This window comes from Vicugna pacos, chromosome 1 (genome assembly GCF_048564905.1).
Source record: "Vicugna pacos chromosome 1, VicPac4, whole genome shotgun sequence".
Lineage (NCBI taxonomy): Eukaryota > Metazoa > Chordata > Mammalia > Artiodactyla > Camelidae > Vicugna > Vicugna pacos.
The window spans coordinates 123315246-123338714 of record NC_132987.1 but is presented as its reverse complement, the minus strand read 5'-3'; the positions used below and the strand labels follow the sequence as shown (position 1 = coordinate 123338714).

At 55.5% G+C, this 23469-nt stretch overlaps 2 protein-coding genes across 7 annotated transcripts in view; one reads left to right on the top strand and one right to left on the bottom strand.

Annotated features, from left to right (window-relative positions):
• The window catches only part of SLX9 (SLX9 ribosome biogenesis factor), a 29017-nt gene extending 26061 nt beyond the window's left edge, over nt 1-2956 (bottom strand). For 2 of the 3 annotated variants that reach the window (XM_072970323.1, XM_072970327.1), the window contains exon 1: nt 2744-2956. In XM_072970323.1, coding sequence (XP_072826424.1) covers nt 2744-2881 — 138 coding nt within the window. In that variant the 5' untranslated portion in view covers nt 2882-2956. The remainder of the gene's footprint in view (nt 1-2743) is intronic. The other variant, XM_072970320.1, reaches the window with a different exon arrangement.
• Nucleotides 2957-7908: 4952 nt separating this feature from the next.
• ITGB2 (integrin subunit beta 2) overlaps nt 7909-23469 on the top strand; it is a 33992-nt gene continuing 18431 nt past the window's right edge. Inside the window, exons 1-2 of one of the 4 annotated variants that reach the window (XM_072962909.1) lie at nt 7909-8329; nt 17190-17332. The gene's annotated coding sequence lies outside the window, so the exon portion shown is untranslated. 4 annotated transcript variants of the gene reach the window in all.

The following is a 23469-nucleotide window of genomic DNA, read 5'->3' as shown; positions in this document are numbered from 1 at the left end:
CCCCGTGAAGATTAACAGCCGGCTTCTCGTCAGAGACAGTGGAGGCCAGAGGGCAGTGGGACTACGCAGACAGCGTGTTGGAAGACTGACGTCAACCGAGAATTTTACATCCAGCAAACCTATCTTTCAAAGATGAAGGTAAAATAAAGACAGTACCAGATAAACCGAAGCTGAGAGAATCTGCTGCTACAGACCTGCCTTTTAAGAAATACCAATGGAGTTCTTTTAGGCTGAAAGCAAATGATGCCAGGTAGTAATTCAAATTCACAAGAAAACAAAACAAGAGGTCTGGAACAGGTAAACATGCAACCAGTTATGAAAAAATAATTATGACAACTTAAGGTTAGTTTGTAACATATTTAGAGACAACTTGCATAACAACAATAGTACAAGGAGGAGATGGGAGGGAATGGAGTTAAAGAGCAGTGAAGAGTCTGTCAGATGTAGACACTGGTGTGTATCACAACGCCTACATCAACCACTAATGGGCGTCCACTGAGCTTCTCTCTATGACCAAAATCAGCTCAAACTTCCTTAAGCATTTCAACTAAACCCTGACTTTTCAAACCACCAAAAGCACAAGCAACAAGAGGAAACAAAATTAGATCTCGTCAAAATTAAAAACTTCGTATTTCCAAGGACAATATCAAGAAAGTAAAAAGACAATCCACAGATTGAAAAAATATTTGCAATAGAGCACATGCCTGGCATGCACAAGGTCCTGGGTTCAATCCCCAGCACCTCCTCCAAAATGTAAATAAATAAATAAACCTAATTACCTCCCTCCCCCGCCAAAAAAAAAAAGTTTACAAATTACAAAAAGAAAAGAAAAGAAAAGGGACAAAGGACTTGAATAGACATTTCTCCAAAGAAGATACACAAATAGCCAACAAGCCTGTGAAAATAATATTCAACACTGTTCATTAGCCCTTTAGGGAAATGCAGATTAAAACAGTGAACTGCCACCTCACGTCCACTAGGATGACTACAATAAAAAAGACAGACAACAACAAGTGTTGGCAAAGATGTGGAGAAAATGCAGCCCTCACATTGCCAGTGGAAATGTAAAATGATGTGGCCATTGCAGAAAATAATTTGGCAATTCCTCAAAAGCTAAGTCCAGAGCACCATACATCCCAGCAATTCTGCTCCATGCATCCACAGCAGATTCATACACAGCAGTATTACTGTGGCAGCCAAAAGTCAAAGGCAGCCTAACTATCCATCAATGTATGAATGGATAAACAAGATGTGATGTGGTCCGGTTTGCCCATACAATGGAGCACTTTTCAGCCATAAAAAGAGTAAGGACAACAGAGAAATGAAAAGTACAAAAATAATGGTACAAGGATGAACCTCGAAAACTCAGTGAAAGAACTCTGACACAGAAAGCCACGTATTGCAGTTACTCCATTTATGTGAATTGCCCAGAAGGGCAAATAGACAGAGACAGAAGATAGATTCACGGATGCCAAAATGACTGAGGGTAAGTATGGGGTTTCCTTCTGGGATGATGAAAATGTTCCAGAGTTTAAAGCGATCACTGCATAAATCTGTAAACACACTACAACAAAACGAAACAAAACAAAAAAACCATTGAATCGTGCACTTTGGTGGGTAGATTTTATGACATGAATTGTATCTCAATAAAGGTTTTACGAAGGCTGGTGCCAGACCCTGGATTCAAACATCAGCTACCCCAGCAGCAGCTGAGCAACCTGGGTAATTGATTTAAACTCTTACTTTTCACCCTGCAAAATGACAGTTGGGGAAGTTATAAAGATGTAAAGTGCCCGCCACACAGCAAAGGATTAACACACACGGCTGTTCTCTTTAGCATTACTGACCCAAAGCCGCGGCCCCCACAAACCAACAAGGTCTTGTCTGCTGCCGCCGTGCTAGCACCCCGGTTGGACACCAGTAAATGCTTCCAGGCAGCTCGAGTCAGCACCTGTATAAACAAACCGCGCTCTAACCTCATCGTGGAACATTATTCCACATAAAAGGTACATCATACAACCTGGATGAACGTTCAAAACCCTAGGCTAAGTAAGTCTAGGAACCAAACGCAGAGGCAAAGGCCACAACCTGTATGACTCCATCCAGATGAAACGCACGGAACACAGGCAGAAAGATTAGTGGTCGCTTAGAGCTGGGGCAGGGGAGGGGGAGACCGGGGCTGGGGTGGGTGCTGACTGCTACAGGGTACTGCGTCTCCTAGTTTACTTCGGCTTGGGGGGGGGGGCGTGATTAAGTTTAGTTATCTACTTTTTTTTTCCTTGGAGGTACTGGGGATTGAACCCAGCACCTTGTGCATGGTAGGTATGCACACTACCACTGACCTATACCCTCCCCCTTCCTAGTTTGCTTCACTTTTTCGTTAATCCTGGGAATCCCCTTTCCTTTCCCGGGAGCTCAGCTACGAGGTAAAGGTATTTTTACCACATTCGCGCAGCGTGTCTACACGCGGTGGCGAGGTTTCTGGCTCTCCCTCGCACAGCTCCAGACGCGCAGCAAGCCAGCCCCTCCTGGGCCGCCGCGCACGCGAGCCTCGCTCGGGGTCCACGGAGGCCGGGACACCTCGCGGACCGGGAAGGCCCGAGGGCGGTCCCGGGGTCGCGGGGGCGCCCACAGAGCACGCGGGGCCCGAGCAGGCCCGGGACCCCCGAGGCCGCACGGCGCGGAGCCGCCACCCCGGCCCGCACCCCCGCCCCAGTCCCACCGCCCGCGGTGTCCCGTTTACCTTCCCTCCGACCCCGCCAGCCGAAGCCTGCGGAGGGGCCGCCTCCCGGGCCGGGGGCGCGGGGCCGGGCGCGGCCTCCCTCGTGAGCCTCACGGCAGCCTGGTGCACCCGGGCCCGTAAGCTCCTCACTTTGCCCATGTTCTCAGCCGAGACCCACAGCGGACCGGAAACCGCGGGGCACACGCGGCGAGGCCTGCCGGAAGCTGGTCCTACGCTCCCGCGGCCCGGCGGAAACAGGAGCCACATCGGCGGGGAGCCGCGCGCCTGTCCGCGCCGGCCGCGCAGGCGCAAGGGAGGCGAGGGGCGTGGCCGACGGGGCGGGGCCGTTCTCCTGGCCCCGCCCCACCTCCTGGGGGAGGTGTGGCTAACCGCTGGAATCAATGCAACCTCTTTGAGATCTGGGGAATGATAAATACAGCGCTGGAGAGGACCAAGCATGTTGAAATACGTGAATGTGTTTGCTTGTGCCTGTCAGAAGTGCCCTGGGGGAGGAAACGAATCAGAGGACTGAGGGCTGGAGGCCTGCACTGTATGAGGGTGTGGTAGTGACTTTTAAGATGTGACTCCGAAGGCACCATCCATGACTTCATTAAAATTGAAGTTTTCTGCTCTACAAAAGACAATGACAAGAGAATGAAAAGACAAGCCACGGGCTGAAAGAAAATATTTGCATGAGAAATATCTGATAAAGGACTGCTATCCAAAACATACAAACAACAAAACAATAAGAAAACAAACAACCCTATTAAAAATGGTCCAGACACCTCACCAGAGAAGAGATACAGATGGCAAATAAGTATATGAAAAGATGCTCCACATAAGATGTCATCAGGGAAATGAAAATTCAAACAATGAGTTACCACTATACACCTATTTAGAATGGCCAAAGTCCAGACACTGACATCACCAAATGCTGACAAAGATATGGAGCGATGGGAACTCTCATTCATTGCTGGTGGAATGGAAAACAGTACAGCCACATTGGAAGATGGTTTGGTGGTTTCTAATAAAATGAAACATACGCTTGCCATACAATCCAGCAATCACATTCCTAATGCTTACTCAAGAGAGTTGAAAACATGTCCACACAAAGGTCTGAACAGGGATGCCTATAGCAGCTTTATTCATAATTGCCCGAATGTGTAAGAACTAAGATGTCCTTCAATAAGTGAATGGAAAAATAGACTGTGGTCCATCCAGACAAAGGACTATTATTCAGAAGTAAAAAGAAATGAGCTATCACACCATGAAAAGACATGGAAGAACCTTAAGTGTATGTACTAAGTAAAAGAAGTCAATCTGAGAAGGGTCCATTCTGTGTGATTCCAACTATATGACATTCTAGAAAATGCAAAACTATGAAGACAGTAAAAAGATCAGTGGTTGCCAGGGGTTAGGGAGGGATATATAGATGGAGCACAGAGTATTTTTAGGGCAAACTATTCTGAATGATTCCATTGTGGTGGATACACATCATTATAAATTTGTCTAAACCCATAGAACATACAGCACCAACTACGGTCTCGGGGTAATTACAATGTGGCAATGCAGGGTCATTGATTATAACAAACGTACCACCTGGTGGGGGATATTGATGATGAGGGCTGTGCATGGGGGGGGCAGTGGGATGTGGGAACTCTCTGTACTTCACACTTAATTGTTCAGTAAACCAGAAACTGCTCTAAACAATAAAGTCTATTTTTAAAATGCAGGGGGAAATTGCCATTTGCAGCAACATGTATGGACCTGGAGAATGTCATTCTAAGTGAAGTAAACCAGAAAGAGAAAGAAAAATACCATATGATATCACTCATATCCTGGAATTTTTTAAAAAGTGACACAAATGAACTTCTTTACAAAACAAAAACAGACTCACAAACATAGAAAACGAACATGGTTACCCGGGGGAAAGGGAGTTGGAAGGGATAAATTGGGAGTTCAGGATTTGCAGATACAGACTACTATATATAAAATAGATAAACAAGGTCATACTGTATGCCCCAGAGGACTATATTCAGTATCTTGTAACCTATAATGAAAAAGAATATGAAAAGGAATATACGTGTGTATATGTGTATGTCTGAAACATGATGCTGTACACCAGAAATTGACACATTGTAAACTGACTATGCTTCAATTTAAAAAAGAAAGAAAAAAAGAAAGGCATGGCAAAAAGCCAGTCTTTCTCTCTCCCCCACCCCAGGTGCCTTTTCCATGCAGAACAGTTTGATGTATGAAAATACATTTTTCACTGATCCTTCTTTTCATTGATCCACTTGATTGTGACCATTCAGTGTCACACATTGCGCTGAAACTCATTTATTCACATGGGGTTCACCCCCTCGCTCCTCAAGCTAATGAATTTGCCTACATTCCCTTCCAGCACTTGTCTAGATGTCAAAAACTGTAGGGAGGCAGGCAGGTCCCGGCCCCAGCGAGGAAGCTGTGCAACCCCACTAAATATTACCCGTGCAGCCCAGGCTGGGGCAGGGCAGCCCCGGAAACAGGCAGCATCCCCCGTGCAGCGGCCATGGTTGTCCACTGATTCTTGGCCAAAGGCAGCTGCAGCCTCACCTCTGGACTCTGCCTCTTAGATACGAGTTATCAAGACACAAGGACATAAAAACACTCCTGCTTCCTGGCAATTGAAAGCACCCTCACTTCTTCAAACTGTCCCAACACCTAACCCCAGCTGCAATCTGGCAGGGAGCCCCTCTGGCTCCCCTCAGGACGCCCGCGGCGCCCTGCTGGCTGGTGTCCCCTTGGCAGCTTCCTTCTTGAGCTGATGACAGGTCTGTCCCAGGTGGCCTCTGGCTCAGCTGGGCACAGCCGACCTGTTCAGTTCCAGAATGTCCAACTGCCTATGAGGTCGTTTGTAGATGACAAAATCTCCTCAGAGACCTCAAGCCAGAACTTACAGGGATGACTTCAAGGCACAGATCCGGGCAGGAGACAGAAGAAAATGCCCCTGGGAGAAACCCTGGAAGCCAGTTCTCAGACGCGGCACCCCTGCTGTGTCTGAGTGGCCGGGCTGTCACCTCCCGTCAGGAGCAGCGCCTGCCACCAGGATGGTCAACAAGAAAGTGCACTTCCTTCAGTTAGAACTTCTTGCCCAGACATGGGCAAGACTAACAGAACTTCTGGGGAGACTTTCTGGAGTGTGGGGAGGGCTGAGCCCACCACCCAGTCATGTCCCCCCCTGCTGGTGGCACCTACAACTTCTCTAAGTGGGGGTCATGAGATGCTCTCTGATTCCACAGCTGTGCAGAGACCTCCGGAGAATGCAGAGGCAGTGACTGCCCGGTGAATGTCACGGCAGGGTGCGCGCAGGCACAGAGCTAACTCAGCTGGCGTCGGGGGTGCAGAGACACTAGGGAACTTTCCAGAAGCAGCTCTGTTCTAAAGGTGTCGGCGTCACTGAAGTGATCCTCAACACACTTGTATCCTCTGCATCCAACCAGCCTCATTTCCTGAGCCGTCTGCAGCAGGGAGACCCCAGCTTTCCCTGGCCCTGGGGAACTGCTGCCTCGCCTGACCCCTAAGTGATGTCAGCACGTGGTGGGCTCCAAAGGCCTGCAGGGCAGCCTCCATTTCAGGCTTTGCTTTTTGCCTCTTCCATGCAGCCCATGTTTTCTCAATAAAAGGAAAAGAATGTCCAACTGCTGCAAAATGGATGTTACGAGACTTTTTAAATCCTGGGGCCCCTTCTCTCTCACCCTCCTCGGTGACCATGCCGCAATCTGGCATTTTCATCGGAAACCCGGATCTCACTCTGGGTCTCCGTCCAAAATTGTAGTGGGAATCTTCAAGTTGGAGTTCTTAGTTCCTGCCCCAATCTGTCCCTGCTGCCCCAGCAAGATACTCCTCTCCAGAAGACACCCCCTGGGGCACTGGCACAGCTGCGCAAGCCTGAAGCTGCGGTGTCATCTTGGCTGGCTCCCCGTCCCCTGCCACATCTAACCCACAGCCCCCTTATCAATGCTCCCAAGTTCCACCCTCAGGGGGCTCCTGCCCTGGCCTCCTCTCTGGAGTCCCTTGCCCTCTCCCTCCACCCTCGACCAGAATGATGTCCCTTCTGCTCACAGCACCCCCACCCCACCCGCTGCAGAGGAGCCACAGCCCCGTTCTTCCCGGGAAAGGCTACCCCTGGCTTAGGCTTCCACAGGAGGCCCCCCTCCCTCAGCGGCTCTGCCCTTCCCAGGGCTCAGCGCATCTCTTCTGTCCCTTGTGCAGTCAGTTGGCCTCCCTGCGGGACCACAAGGCCTTGGTGTTCCCTGGACCCCGCCATGTGCCCCACGCGGGCGGTGCGAGTTGACCCTTCTGTCGCCTGAGGGAGCCCGCGGCCCACCTGGGTTTCTCGGGAGGAGCTGGGGCACAGCGGGCGCGCAGGCAGGGGTGCGGGGATGGGGGGACTCCCAGCGCCGGCGCTGCCCCTGGACTCCGAGCCCCTTCAGCCTCCAAGGGGTGTGGACCGCGCAGAAGCCATATGAAGACCTCCGCGTGGGTCGCGGGGTCCTTCGCAGCCGCGGAAGGATGGTTTCCAGGAGAGCCTCGGGGCGCACATCCCAGCCACTCATCACTGTCCGCTGGGTCCTTGAGGGTCTCCGCAAGGACTTCCCTACGAAGCACCAGCGCTGCTCTCCAGTTTCCCAGACCCCACCAGGCTGAGCGTTAGCTGACTGCGTCCCGCGAGCAGGGCTGCTGATGCCCGGCTCGACCCCCTGCTCCTCCCAGTGCAGCGGCTTCTCGAGCTGGGAACACCCGCGGGGAGCCGCCGCGCTGGGCTGTGGAGCTCCAGAGCATCCCAGCCCTGGGCCAGCGCCCTCACCCCACACCTCTGGATGTGCCCTGTGTCGGGACTTCCTCCCTGGGGTGTTCACGGAGGCTGCGCCAGCCTCCCGCATACAGTGCCTGGCCTGGTGAACCCGACTCCGGGCAAGGCTTCCCGGGCCCTCCTCGACGCCCAGATGCGTCCTCACCCGGCCACACTCCTCCTCCCCCGGGCCCTGCCTGACCTGAGTCCGGGTCTCGGGAACGCCGGGCCTTTCCCCGGGAGTGGAGATCTGGTCACGCACCCAGGGAGGTGGCCGGGCTGGGAGGTGCAATGTAGGAACTTCTGAACCTCGCTTTCTCCAGCTCTGCACTGGGGTTGCCGTGGGGGTTCTTTGAGGACCGACTGGGAAAACACCAGGAAGCGCCTGCAGGCAGCCGTGCTTAGGTTCCAGGGGCTCCCAGCCCGAGGGAGCAAACGCGGCAGAGTCTGGCTCAGGGCAGGGTGTCAGGCTGGGCGCTCAGATCTTGAGATGTCTGAGCCTGGCTGGGGCAAAGGAAGTTCCGAGTGTGACCGCAGACCTTCCTGCCCCGCTTCGCTGCCCCCGGGCGATGCAGAGGGAAGGTGGCTCCCCTCCCTCCGCGCTTCTTCGGGCGCCTCGCGAGCGCCCCTGAGGAAGCTGCTCCGGGAAGGAGGCACCACACTCAGCGGCGTGCGGCTGAGACCTGGCCCAGCCTCACCGTGGAGTGGACTCCGTCCACCAGCTACAGATTGGGAGACTGAGGCCTGCACGAAGTCCCGCCGCCCGCCTCCAGGTCTGGTGCGGGAAGGGGCGCGCAGGCCACCCCGTGACTGCTTCTGGGAGACCCGGCGGGCGGAGCGGGTGAGCGGCTGCGGGTCAGGGGAAGAGGGTCGCCAGCGCCGTGTGGACGCGTTGGCACCGGGAGCAGCTGCCTCTCGGTCGTACGCGGGAAGGGAAGGACTTGGTCCTGGCATCCTCAGGCCCGGCGGAGGGGACGTGGTGCGCTGTGCTCCTGGGCACCTCCGTCCCCATAACCTGCAGTCTTTAGTTTTGGTTCAGGGACGTTGGGATTAAAAATGATCGGTTTGGGTTTCTGCGAGGCCGTTTGTCGTCCGAGCATCTCCAGAAAGGGACGAATTTCTGGGAACTGGGCTCGCGCGCCTCCCTCTTGGCTCTGGATCAGAGTGGTGGTGCCCAACCTGTGCGCCTCTGCCCGCGCCGCCGCCGTTTTGGCGGGTCCTGCCTGTCTGCGCTAAGCAATAGGACAGGAAGGCCTGCTGCAAACTGCTCGGGGTGTGGAGTTCATGCACTGGGAAACCTTGGAGTAAAATAATGCGCCCTAAACGTGGTCGCCTGGTTTGACTGGAAGGAAGCGGTGAGAGAGGGATGGAGGAAGAGGCTCGGGGAGGAGGTTACCCCGAGGCGATTTCGGCTTTATTCTGCGGGGTCAGAGGCTTGGCGGGGCCCTTGCGACCGCCCCCAGGGCAGCCCCGGCCCGTCGCCCTCCAGGGCCGCCCCCTGGCCCGCACCCCATTTCGGGCATGCTCCTTTCCCTCTCCAGCTAGGTAGAGAGCCCGCTGCCAGGGGTTGGGTCTTTTTTGTTTTGTGGTGTCATTTATAGTAACAGCCTTCTCTGATTGTAAAATTAATACGCGGCTCTCACAGACAATTTGGAAAAGACAGAAACATTTTGAAAAGCGAAAATCCCTTTGAACCTGTTGCCCAGAGATGCCCCGACATGCAGCGTCCAGGCCCTCCAGCCCCTCTTTTCCCTCCCTGGGTCAAGCACCCTTTGTAACTAGAAATTTTGATTGTTGCTCAAGTGTAAAATGTTAGCTCTCCCTGGTGCCCACCCAGTACACAGCCTAGGGCTGGCCAGACTCCCGTCTCCGCTTGGTCAGCCAAGCCTGGCTTCCCACCCTCGTGACCATCAGTGGGGCACTCCCTGTATGGCTGGTGTCACACCCAGAATAGGCAAATGTTCCCTTCACAGCTCAACCTTAGCCTGACCCCAGCTCAGCCAGGCTCTGCGTGCCCTGCCCTCCCCTTCCTGCCCCTCTACCCTGCCTTGTTCAGCAGCCCTGCTGGGCTGTGCCCCAGGCACTTGGCCTGGACCCGGCCCTGCCTTCATGCTTCCAGGTTCAGCCGAAAACTTCCTGTACTTTATCTCAGCACCCTGAGAGGTGAGCCCCCACCCCCATCTTACAGAGAGAAAAAGGCTCCTTCCAGGGACTGGCCTGAGGCCTTGCAGCCCCGTGCCCAGCGGGTGCCCAGACCGCCGCCCCAGCTCTCCCGAGCCCTGCCACTGCTCACCCGCCCTGCTCCTGCTCTCATGTGTGCCAGCGGCGAGGCTGACCCCTGGGCCTCACGCTGAGACCTGCTGCTATTTCTCTGAGAAAGGAAACATATGTGGGAGAAGGAAGATAGAAGACTGCCCCGGCCCAGCCTGCAGAGGCTCCCGGTGAAGGAGGGAGAGGTCTTTCTGGAGAGGTCCCTCTGGGCTGAGAGACCCAGAACCAGAGGGGAGGGAGAGGGAAGGAGGAGGGGAGCACCTCAGGGGAGGAGCCCCGAGCCCGGCCAGGATGCCTGCAAGGGCGGCAGGGGACCCAGGCCAGGCAGGCACTGCAACACCCACCCTTGGGGGTTCAGTGGGAACTGGGGAGCCAGTGAGATGCTTCAGTCCCCTCTGCGGAGGAGGAGGAGTCTTGAAATGACAAGAGGCCAAAAGAGAAGGTTTTTAAGACAGAGAAACGGTCCTCAGGGTCCACTCCAGCGTTGGGCGATCTTGGGCTCGGTTCCTGCCTCTGATGTCCTCCTCTCTCGCCCCCCAACACGGGGTGTGTTCTAGTGTGCCCCCAGTGTGGCGCCGACTCAGGGTCCCCCGTGGGGCGGGTCCCCCCGCTGATGACCTGGCCACCCATAGTGGACACCCAGGTCCCACCCCAAGGTCCGATCCAGTGGGTTGGGCTTGGACCAGCGGGTCTGCACTCCCAAAGAGCACCAGGTGCTCCTTCCCCCCGCCCCCCCCCCCCGTCCTCACTCCCCAAGAAGCACTGACCTCTAGCTGGTTATGCAAACCCCAACCCACCTGTTTTTGAACACGGGGGCTCATTTACAGCAGGGTGGTCTGTGGCTGCTCTGGGGCCACAGTGGCAGAGCTGGGCGGTCACGCACCAGTCACAGGGCCAGGCAGGCTGAACACAGTCACTCTTCTCTGCCCTCCTCTTTTCCCAGGAAAAGCTTGTCCCCGCCGCCCCAGCAGACCCATCGTACTTCCTCTGAAACCCCGAAACACCACACTTGGGGACAGATCGCAGTGGTCATCGTCCTCCTTGGTGGGTAGGGGGACTAGCTGCCCATCGCCATGGCCACACCTCTCACCTCTACACAACCAACGTGACACCTGTGTGTGAAGTGCCACCCTGGGGCCAGAGGACGGGACAGCTCCTTACCAGTTAGGCAGGCAGCAGGGATGAAGGGTCCATGGGCCGACAGCATCCGGGTCGGACCCTTCAGGATGGGAAACGTGTGGATGGGCAGGGGGGACTTCAGAGTCCACCGGGCAGGTGGGACAGCACAGGTGAGTTCAGGGATGAGGCAGGTAATTCGCCCTGGCTGAAGCATGGAGTTCCTGGTTGGGGTGGGAGGTTGAAAGTGGGTTTTCGTGGACCTTCCCTGCTCAGGGTTGGTGTGAGAGTTTCTCGGATGTTTCTCTAAAATCTCAGCCTGCCTGAAACCCTCCTTCTCCCGGGCGTGGGCGGGGGCCCGTGCCCCCCCACGCCCGCAGGCGGCCTCAGGTGCCCCGCCTTCTCACCTGTCCGCATTTCTCAGAGGAAATGGGGAAGGAGCTTGCTTCCTGTCTGGTACGGAGCCAATGCAGAGGAGTTAAATTGCTCCCCCAGGTTCAAAAGTCAGCAGGTAGAAGTGGAAGTTTTAATGAGAAGAAATTTCTTTGTAAATCCAGATATAGACCCTCCCCTCAAAAACAGAATCTGTAAGTTTATCAAAAGCTCCATGAGCACTGGGACTTCGTGCCATTCTTCTTTTTATGATGTATGCCTTTATACTAGTTGGGCATCTGTTGTGCGTCAGGCCCAGTGCAGGGTCCTCTCACGTGTCCTCATTTGTTCTCAGAACTTAGGGGTGGCGGGGGAGAAACTGAGGCCAGAGAAGAAACACGGCAGAACGTCCCGAGGTTCCCACCGCTACTGCTAGACCCCAAGTATGCGCGCCCTCTCTAGCCTCAGCCTCCTCGCCCCGCAGCCAGGCCCCTGGGGTGAGAGGCACTCAGAAGGCACCTGTGGAAACTGAGCCACTTAATCCAGGGATGGAAGGTGCAAACTTGCTTTGACAGAGGCAGCCCCAGCTTTCAATGGGCATGCACCCCCAAAGATACCCTCAAGAGGCATGGCTGGGAATCACAAACTGAACAGGAAATGGCAATTTGATGAGCACCGGGGAGGAGAGGAATGAGCCTGGGGACTGGGTTACAACTAGGTGCCCTCTCGCCGCTGGTGCCCCCCCCCGCACCCCGCAGGTCAGCCCAGCCTGCTGGTGGAGGGGGGAGTCAAACCCGAGGTGGCCGTGGGCAACGGGATCTTCCTGTCCTGCCGGAGGCGGGCGTGCGCCCCTCACAGCCCCGCCCACGCTTGCCTCTCTGTAGAGCTGCTGTCACAGTCTTACTTTCCACCTCGGTTCGTGCGTTCCTTCCTCTAACCATATAAACGTGCGCTGCGGAGTCAAGTGGACGTACTGTAATTACATCTTCTTCCCAGCACAACTTTCTGGTTTTCCTTCAGAGCTGATAATCACTTAGCCTTTTTGCTGGCTCAGTCCCCACTGAACTCAGAGCCAAGTCTTCCTGCCTCCAGCAGGGACACTCCTCAGAGTGACCCTCCTCACGGTCGGACCTGAGGCTCGTCCCTCTGCTCTGGTGCGAGTTGGGCACCTGTTGCTCAGGCCGCCGGCCAGCCCCGGCCAGAGCCTCCCCGGGGAGCCCGGGCAGCTTCCTTCCAGGTCGGTCAGGGAAGCGGGAAGGCCGCCCCCTCAGCTTCCTCCCGCAGAGGGAGCAGCCGCGAGGGGGAAGGCAAGGAGAGAAGGCCCTCTGCTCGCAGGGCAGGTGGGGCGGGTGCCAGCGCTCTGGACAGCAGGTGGCTAGAAGCAGCCCCGCCGGGCGCCTAGGGAGCCACGGCCGCCCCGCTGGAGCTGCCGCTGCTCCTGCTCCCCCTGCTGAGCAGGCCTCATTTCCCTTCACTTCCCCAGCCGCCCGCAGACAGGGTTTGCGGGCCATGCCGTCAGCCACCCGTTCCCAGCCTACAAATGTAATGATTTGTGCAGTCATCGCTACAAGCCATTTTTAGAACATTTCCATTACCCTAGAAAGCTCCCCACGCTCATGTGCAGTCACTCCCAGTTGGTTCCTTCTTTACAAAAAGAAAATAGACTATTTTAAGACAACGGAAAAGCGTGGAGGGCCACATCAGGAACACCTACGTGCCCACCGTCCAGCTTCATCAGAGCTTAAGCTTTTGCTTTACTTTGCCCAGAATTTCTTCTTCTTTCTTCTTAACAAAGCGTAAACACGGGAAGCTGAAGCCCTCCGCATGCCCCTCCCAGGACCACTGCCTTCAGAGGCGGCCACTCCCCTGACGCGGGTTCACGAGCGTGTGGGCATCTTTCCTGTGGGACACGTGAGGTGCTCTGCGGAGGCTCCTTCCGCAGCCTGCTATTCAGGACGACCTCCGTGGTACGGTTTTGGGTGTGTTACGTGGACACATGCAGCCCCAGAAGGGTATTCTAATTGCTGCCTCTTGTCTCGTTGCACAAAGGGCTACGAGGCGTCTCCTCATCCCATGTTGGACTGGTTTCCAGGTTCTCAAGGTGCCAGCTTTTCTTTAGAGCTGTCCTTTGGTTAGTGGCTAATTTTATTAAATCGTGTCTGTGAATTTGGCCTCCTCATGTCTTCTGGGCGTTAAAACACGGTGAGATTTCCTTTGTGGCTTAATAAATGGCCCGCTCGTCACTGTGCCCCACATTTTAACTTTATCCACACAAGCCGCGGAGGAAGGGCTGTGTTCCTCAGAGCCTCCGCAGGCCTAGTCTTCTGCTTGGCCTGCTCACTGCTGAGAGAGGCGCGTCACGGCGTGCGCCACGCCTGCGGGCCTGTCAGTTTGCTTGTGTCCTAGTCAGTTTTTGTCGTACGCACCTCGGGGCCTTTGCTCAGGACGCGGGGACCTACGACGGCGTGGCTCCCCGCACGCTCTGTGCTCTCGGAGGGTTGTCTGCCCTGAGTCGCGTCGTGCGATGCTCTTTCTGTGTTGATTGGTGTTTCCTAGCATGTAACTTGTGTGTTTTATTCCTTTATTTTCAGCCTTCAGCGTCTCTTTTAACAGTTTATCTGATAGACAGCATTTCTTTCTTTCTTTCTTTCTTTTTTTTTTTTTGAGTCAGATCGGGTCCACATTTTACTGTCACCAAAAAAACAACAACCTGACACCTGCAAAACATTTGAATTATCCCACCTCGGTGTGCGCTGAACTCAGATACAATTCAGTCTCACGTAAATTCGTTACCTGGAAACAAAGGTATGTAAAGGAAATGAATTGGTATCGCATGGCACTCAGTGTATTTGAGTATCAATCTGAGAAGGGGCATCACAGAGCAGTTAGCTCTGGGGGAAAATAACAGATGACGAAATTAACACGCACAGTACTTTATTTAACTCTACACAAACCCCTTCAACACAAACATTTTGAGTGATTCAGAAATCAGCAGGAATTCCACCACGGCTGATGCCTACTTTCAGCTGCACGTGCGCGCACACACGTAACCCCCACTTGGACACCTTTTTTGATCCCTCCATGCAGCTACAGGGGGCGTGTCTGTCATCACAGGCTGCGTAAAAATCACCTATTTTCTCAAAGATCTGTTGGGAAGGCCATGTGAAAAATTGTATAGATGATAGAAATGCCTATGAGACAAGCATTTATCTCAGAATCTGTTTTCCTTTTTATGTTACTAGGAAAATAAATCTATCAAGTACGTCCTTTTATTGCCCACAGTATCTAAGTATCCGATTTGAAGATTTTATAAATCTTCATTATAAAATGAAGAACTGGGATGAAAACCATTGTCTGTCTGACTCCAAAGTCCCCCTCTTTCCTGCCCACCAGAGCTCCTAAAGGGAAAACACACTGTATTTTTTTCTTTTTAATGGTGGTAAGATACACAGGACGTGAATTTAACCATTTAACCATCTCCACCAGTTTTAAGTGTAAAGTTCAGTACTATTAAGTGTACTCACATTGTTGTGCAACTAACGTCTAGAACTTTCTCATCTTGCAAAACTGAAACTCTCTCCCATTAAACAACTTTACGCTTCTTTTTAAAATAAAAAAAATGTTTTTACTATAGAAAATTTCACACGTACGCAGAAGTAGGCAGCACCGTTTCAGGAGCGCATAGGCCCTCGACGTGGGCGTCAGCGGTGCTCAACGCGGCCAGCCTTGTCTTCAGCACAGCCCTCCCCACGCCCTCCCCACCCCGGATTATTTGGAAGCAAATCCAAAGCATCATGTCCTGTTATGTGTAAATATTCTAGCACAAGACTCTAAAAGGCGACACTTTTTTTTAACATAATCACAAAACCTTTAAAGTCTAAAAAAATGTACAGTAATTTCTTGATATCACATCGTCCGTGTGTTGTGACTGGCGGGCAGTCTCTTCAGCCTCTCATCTATGGGCTCCCGCACCCCATCCCCTCTCTGACACTCCACTGTTTGTCTTCGTTGAGGGGGGGTGGCTCCAGCCTGGACTTTGCTCATCGCGTCCCTGCGATGTCTATAAACCCCTCCCCCCGCCCCATTGTTCCTAGACACTGGCCGTTCGATCTAAATCATTGATCTGACTTGGCTTCAAGAATAAAAATCGTTTTTATTTTATTTCCTTCATGACGATCTCATTTCTGCTGCTGTCTCACCCGAGGCCTAGGCCAGCCGGCAGCACGCACCGGAGGGCGGCGTGCCTCTGCGGCGCCTCAGCCGGTGACGGTCACGGCTCCATCCGATGTCACGCGTGGGCATGACACGGGGCCGTTCTGAGCACGCCCTTCCTTCTCAGGGTGTTTACTGGAATCATCCGTGAGAGGAACGCCCTGGAGGGGAACGCTGAATTGGAACTTGTTCTATTTTTCAAGCTCAGCAAGGCGTTAACTTGTGGACAGCGAGTGCGACCCGTCCCCAGGGGCGCGGCCCTGGGGCTCTGGCATCCGCGCAGCGTGTGAAATCGTTCCTGACGTCTTGTTGTGCGTGTTTAAGTCACAGTTCTTTCTCACTTGCTCTATTTCCCTTGCCTTTTTAAAACAAAGGTTGTCATGTTCTTTTTTCAGACGTGCACTTCGCACTTCTGTTTTTTAGGGGACTTTTAATAATTGTCACATATAAAATTGAATATTTTCTATTAAAACATCCATCGATGAGTGTCAGAAACAGCAGCCCGCTCCCCTGGTCGCCTCTTCTGTGCCTCTCGGATTTTTTTTTTCAGATTGTTGATATTTTTACCACGATTTGAAGATCAACGGGTACTCGGGTTTAACAGTTTTTACTTACTCGGTTGGCCACCTCTGCTTCACCTGCCCTTGGGTGCCTCTTGGATTTCCCATCTGTCTGTTGTTTACTTCTGGAGCGCGTCTTTCCAACAGAGTTTGGGGTGGTTTGCATCTGAGTCCCGGTTCCTCTGAAGAGCCCTGAGTTTTGCTCCTTTTTGGGTGTAGTCAGTCAGTGTCTCCCCTTCCCCTCGCTTCCCTCTGGCGTAGTCCTGCCCCTTCGCCTGCTCTCTGTCTCCGTCCCCCCAGATCTGTGGCGTTTTCTTATCATTACTGTTCTGTGCTAGCATCAGAATTTACCCAGTTATGGAACCTTTTCAAATTTTTTTTCTTTTTGGCAGGGAAGGTAATTAGGTTTATTTATTTAATGGAGGCACTGGGGATTGAACCCAGCACCTCACACATGCTAAGCACGTGCTCTACCACTGAGCTGTACCCTCCCTCCCTGGAACCGTCTCCTTCCTCCCGACTCATGCAGTGGCCTCTTCGCCTGGGTGCTCTCTATCTCTCTCTCTGTCTCCGATCTGGAGCTTTTCTTCTGTTCCCCTCCCTCTGCTCGCTGTTCCCTGTCCTGGATCCCCTGCAGCAGCGGGATGCTGGGTACCCACTTGTCCTCCTGAGCTGATGCCCTCACCTGCTCGCTGGTTCATTCTCCAGCGTCTGTCATTCTGCCCTTCATCCATGTGAGACTTTTTTATTTCCACCATCCAAGCTGGACTCCCCAGTGCCGGCTGGATGCTTCTTTGATGAGTGCCTGCTCCCCTCCTGTGCGCTCAATCTGCAGGCCGGGTCGAGCGCTGCCCCCACTCCACTCTGCCCTTCGTGGCTCTCCGTCCCCTGCAGGGGACAGCCACCCCCTCAGTGGGCAGGGGACTAGCAGAGTGCCCCGGGGGCCCTGGTCCAAAACCGCCCCCTCACAACTGCTCTGCTTCTCGCCGCGAGCGGGCGTGGGGACGGCGTGTTCCCGTCACTCCCTGTGGCAGCGCAGACAAGGGGGCTGAGCTGGATGGGGCAAATGTGGTGTAATCGCCCATGTAACTACTTCCTCCAGATTGCTGACTTGAACAGGAAGCGTCGTGCCTCCGCTGCAGGGTCCCTGGCGGCCTGAGTCCTCCAGACGTGCCGCACCAGGCTGGTTACAGGCGGAGCCGCAGCCCGCGCGGACACCCCACCAGGTCTCCAGGACATCAGGCGGTGAGTGGGCCGGGCCCCCGGGGCCGGGCTGGCATTTCTGGAGGGAGCGTTCAGCCCTGGGGCTCTTCCCCAACGAGCGGGCGCTGCCCTTCCCCTAGGAAGCAGCTCCAAGGGGCCCAGCCGGCAGGGGCCCCAGTGGCCCTGGTCTGGGTCGCCCGCCCTGGGATCGCCGCTCCAGACCCCTCGAGCTCAGACGCAGTGACAGGAGGTCCTGGCCCCGCGGGCAGAGCTATGGCGGGGTGATGGGAGCGAGCTCACTGAGGGGACAGCCCCAGCGTGGCAGGATGCTGTGGCTCAGCCCACAGGCCACGGCTCCCCGGTCTCTCAACAAGCCCCAGACACTGCCGAGGCCCGAAGCTGGGGGCTGCGAGGCCTGGCAGAGCCAGGAGGAGGCTGGGGGGCAGGCACGCCCCCGCCCCGACTGTGCAGGAGGCTCCCGGGGCTGACCTCTCCTGTCTGAGCGGTCCCCCTCCTCTGTCCACATCTCCGCTGTTGCCAGGGGGTGCGGGGGTTCCACCCTCCAGCAGGCCTCTGCACGGGAGTGTCGGTGAGTGTGCGTGTGCGTGGTGTAGTCTCTTGGTGGCGGGTCTGCCGTTTCTCTCAGATTCCTGAAGGTTCACACGCTCTGGCCTAACGATGTGCAAACGCTGGGTGACAGTGGAGTTTTAGGGGGACCGACGCCAGGTGTGTGACCTAACCCTCCCACAGCCAGGCCCTTGGAGGCCTGCTCCCCTGGGAGTGGGAGGCGTGAACCTGCACGAGTGTCTGGAGTGGGGCTCGCGGCTGTCCCTGGGCTTCGCCCTGACGGGGGGCAGTCAGTCCGTTTTGCGACAGGCTGGGCGGGATGCCCGGACGCCTCTCTCCCGGCCTGGGCTTTCTGAGCTGAGACCGGGGTGGGGGGCAGTCTGCCTGCAGCTGGCGTCAGCCGACCCTGTGCAGACACGCAGCAGGCCCGGGACAAGTTGCAGTTGTTACTTGGAGATTTCACGAGGGCACACTGCCAGTCCAGCAGAGAAGGCACCACCGCCCAGGGGTGGGAGAGGCTGGCCTGCACCCTTTCCAGAAGGGCATGAAGTGGGCAGTCTGCCTGGCCTCCCATCTGTGAAATGGGCCAGTGGTTTACACCCCAGCTGACTCAAGCTGAATTATAATTCAAGACTCACTTCCCTGGGGGGTGAGACACGGGGCCTGCGGACAAGCTGTGCCTGTGTCCAGAGGGCCCAGCAGGGTCAGCTTCGGCCCAGGCTGTGCTCCGCAGGTAACAGGGCCATGAAGAGGTGTTTGCCCCGTAGACAGGGCAGCAGAGATGGGGCCCTGGGGGGCTCAGGCCCCACCAGCTCTGGAATGAGTCTGAGGGTGCCCCACCGCTCTGCACACCTGTCACTGAGGGTGTCCCCCGGTCCCACCTGCGGCAGTGTCCTGGGGTGGCTGCTGGTGGTCAGTGACACTGCTCACCCTGTGGGGACGGCCAGGCCTCTCTGAGAAGCCTGGTTCTGGTGCTCTCCACTGGTGCTAGGCAGTCCCCTCCTGATGTCCCTGTGACACCACTAGGCAGACAGGGCTGGGTGATCACCGTCCATTTACCCTTTGCACAAACTGGACCTAAGATAGGGCACTGGTTCTGGCCCATGGAGGCACCTCCATGACCTGCCTGTCCCAGCCGTGCTGCCTGCCCATCCGCTGCCTGGCTGCTGAGGCCTCGTCCCTGCACACAGGGTCACGGTCAGGCGGGTGGAGTCTGCCTGCATCTCAGAGGCAGGCGGCTCAGAGCGTAGCGGGGCGGCCCAGGTGGCTCGGGGATGCTCGGAAAGAGCCCTTCAGCTCCAACCCCCAGCTTCTCCCTGGGGCGGGACAGGCTGCTGGGGGAGGGGGGCCTTAACGGGCCTGGGGGTTTCCGGCTGCTCCTGCTGCTGGTGAGCGGGCGTCTTGGTGATGCGGCAGGTGCGGTCAAGCCCCTGAGCTGCCCAGCCTGTGACCTGGGGAGGCCTTCCTGCTTGGCCCAGGCTGCCCTGGTAAAGCTGAGGGTGTCCTGGTGACACCAGGGAGCCCGCACCCCCGTCTCCTCCATGATCCCTCCCAGGCACTGGGGTCCCTGCTCCCCAGACCCTTTATGCAGCCCAGGTCTGAGGTGGTGTCACACGGGCTTGGGTGGTGGGATGCCACCACCACGTGGCTCTGATCGGGGCAAGATAAACAGGAGCTGGGTCCCCTCGCCGCCTCCAGAACACATGAAGCAGGAAACCGTGAGTCTGCCCACCCACCTCAGCTATGAAGGGGTGTTAAAAACACCACTAGCAGCTTTCCCTAAGCCTGGGTGCTCATCTTGGAGTGTGTAGTAGTCAGCATTCTCCAGAAAGACAGAACCAACAGGACGTGCGTGCGTGCGTGTGTGTGTGTGTGTGTGTGTGTGTACACAGACTTATTTTGAGCAATTGACTTATGTGATGAGGGAGGCTGGCAAGTCCAAAATCTGCAGGGCAGGCTGGAGACCCAGGAAGAGTTGATGTTGCAGCTTGAGTCTGCAGGCCGTCTGGGGGCAGAATTCCTTCCTCCTCAGGAGACCTCAGTCTGTTTTCTCTTATGGTCTTCAACTGATTAGATGAGGCCCACCCACATTTTGGAGGCAATGTGTTCTTCTCAAAGTTTTTTTTTTTGAGGCTGGCTGTGCTCCTTTATTTAATTTATTTTTTAATTGAAGTATAATTGGTTCACAATGTTGTGCTGATCTCTGTTGTACAGCATGGTGATTCAGTTACACACACACTTACATATTTCCTTTTCATATTCTTTCTCATTATAGGATATTATAAAGCATTGTGCTATACAGCAGGACTCTGTTGGGGTCTTTTGTTTGTTTGTTTGTTTTAATATGAATGGTTTCAATATAGGACCCTGTTGTTTATCCATTTCATATATAGCAGTTAGTATCTGCAAATCCCAAACTCCCAGTTTATCCCTCAAAGTCTATTTTGATTTAATGGCAATCTCGTCTAAGATATACCTTTGCAGCAACATCCAGACCAGAGTTTGAGCAGATATCTGGGTACTGTGGCCTAGCTGAGTTGCCACATGAGTTTCACCATCACGGCCCCCTTGGCTCTCTGTGACAAGGGAGGGAGCTGAGGCCCAGAAGGTGAAGTGACCCGTCCACAGTCCCTGGGCAGCTGGGCGTGAATGTGAGGGCATCAGCCCTGGAGTCCGGCTGAAGTGGCCCCAGCCCCGGCGCCTCTCTCTGTGGCCTGGGCCCAAGGTGGGCCCTCTCAGAGCCAGCCCTAGGACTGGGGAGCAGGTTTGTCCAGCCCCAGGGCGGCTGCAGATGGGCTGAGGCCATGACGCAGAGTGCGGCCAGGCCTGTGGGGTGGCTGCTGTGGCAATGCCCAGCCCCGGGCCTCTGGCACCTGGAGACTTGAGTGGCTGTCTGGCAGGAGCCACTGTCCCCTGGCTGAAGCTCCCCATGAAGATCGGCCGTGTCTGCTGTCACCCCACCACTGTGTTCAGGCCCCCACAGCCACCGGCCTCTGCCCAGGAGATGTCACAGAGCAAATCTCACCCCCTTTCCCTCGGCACAAGGTGTGGGCCCGGGGGTCCTGGATGCTCTGATCTGGCCAGTCTGAGATGCAGGGACCTCTGCACACACGTGGCCTGATGCCTCTGCTCTGGAAGCTTCCAGGGAGGGGTCCTCAGGGGGTGTTGCCACTGGGCTGTGACTGAAGTCGTCCCGAGGAGTCCCTGGCTGGCTGAGGAGCTCAGGGCAGGGGCCGAGGCCAGCCTCCTTGTTACAAAGCTGGGGATCCTGCCCGACGGGCCTTGGGGAGAGCGGGCCACCCGGTGCCTCCCTGAGCGCGGGCGCGGGCGCGTGCTCCCTCCTGGTGCTCCGGGGGGCTGGAGGTGCTCAGAGGCAGCCCCACGGGAGCAGCGCTTCCCGCCAACTCCCTTTTAAATCGTCTGGATGTGGCCCTGCGGTGTCGTCTGCAGGGGTGGGGCCTTCCCATGTCCGGGAAATTCGGGGAGAAGGACGGGTTGGGGTGCTGCAAGGTCTGGCTCGGTAGAGGCTGGAGCCCTAGAATCCGGGAGAGCAGGGCCCGGGGAAGAGACAGACAGGCCCTCGTTCCCTGAGCTAACGAGTGAATGGGTGGCTGACGAGCAGGCGTCTCAGCTGGGAGTGACTGTCCTCAGAGACGTCGCCAGTAAGAGTGGAGAAAGTGACCGCTTTGAGAATCCAGAGAAACTTGAGAGCAATTCATCAACCACCACAGAATTCGGTTTTCTTAAATGTATGATTAAACATCGTTGTAGATGTTTATTGTGTAAGTTGGAAAATGCGAGCAGCACTAACGAAGAAAACTGAAAAGCCCGTGTGATTCCTCCGCCCGACGCAGCAGGGCCCCTTCGGCTTATTCACGTTTGCTCCGTTCCCTCACGCTGACTCCTTACCGTGAAAGTGGGGCTGCCCTGAGCGGCTGTCCACGCGTTTCCGTGCGGTGCGGGACCCACCGCGTGCGCGCCGAGGTGCTGAAAGTGCACGCGGGGCGACAGCCGGGCTGCAGTCCGGTCATCCGCCTGGGCGCCCGGTGACCCGCCGGGGTGGCCTCCCAAACGCGCAGGACGCGGGGCGCGGGGCGCGGGCTTTGTGACTGACTCTGAGACCCTGGAGGCGAAGGTCGCTAGCCGCCTTCCGCACGAGACGGACAGCCAACCTCTCCATCCAGTCAGATTTTCACGCACAAAATTAGTTTTGAGTCTGTTTTCTCAGCATTTTCTCCTTTCGTTTTTATGCTCCGGGTTCCTTACTCTGAGATACCCATTCTTCTATCCCTTTTATCCCTTTATTTCCGAAAACTGAATTTCCACGGCCCCCGGCGTGGAGAGGCACAGCCCTGGCCTTCCCAGACGGCCGCCGAGCACCGGGGCCGGGGTCACCTGACGCTGCCCAGAGCCTCTCGGCGCCTTTTGCAGGCCAGGCGGCAGCGCGCTGCAGCCGCCGCAAGGCTCCCCGGTGGCTGCCGCGCTCCGTCCCAGGCTACCTGCCTCGTTGCTGCTTTCCCTGAGAAACAGGGTGGGTTTTTTTAATTTAAAACAATTCTTACTTTCATTGTTTTATTGAAGTTTAGTCAGTTACAGTGTGTCAGCTCCTGGCGTGAGACACAGGTTTTGATGCGTCTATCAGCAGTAGCTTTCTGTTTGTTTTCTGATTCGTCAGCTTCTGCCATTGTCCGTCTGTTTCCTGCGACCTTTACCTTATTTCCTTCGCCCCCCGGCTCTGTCTCTCGTCCTGAAGCCTCCATCTGCGCCGGTAGCATCGCTCTTCCCGCCCCCCGCGGAAGACTGCAGGGCACCAGTCCTCCGTCTCCACCTGGAGCAGTTTTCTTCACACTGAGCAGAGAGCGCGGTGCTGTCTCCTTCCTAAAGTGTCTGTAATTATTTTGATTTCCTCTTGGACTTAATGGGTGTTTTGCAAAGTGTTTTAAAATTTCTAGTTGGGGGGCGGGGCATGCGTCTCATTGAGTCCATTTCCTCAGAAACCGTGGCCCCAAGAGTTCTGCCACCAGACCCCACGGACGGCGAGCAGTGGTGCTCACAGGAAGGGGGTTTTGCAGGGCCGCGAGCGTGTCGGCTCAGACAACGTGCAGGGTGCATCCCCCTCTGTCCTCTCTGCTCTCCTCGGCCCCTGGGTCTGTCTGGAAACTCTGGGGCCCGGGAGTGGGGTGCTCCAGCCTCCCAGAATCAGCTTCTGTCCAATTCTTTCATGTCTTTACACAAAGCAGGAACGACCACATCTTGCTGCTGTCTTTCAGTTTTAAAAGGTCGATTTCTACTTTAGCTCCATTGTAAACGCTGGCTTTTTTCGACATGAAACAGCCTTGAATCCTTCACTCCTGGGATGAGTTCCTGACCCCCGCCTTCCCTTCAGTCCCCTGTCGCTTGCTGGCCGTGCCTCCTGTGAGCCTGCACCGGAAGGGCTGAGGACCTGAGCCTGGGCAGTCACAGGCAGGCTCTGATGCAAATCCCGATGGTCAGTGGGGCCTCGTCTGAGGGTCTGCACTCTGGCAAAGCCTCGTCTCTGACCGGCCTGATCCAATACCAGCTGACCCTGCGTCAGACACCCAGCCTCCTCTACCTCTTGCTCAAACTTAGCT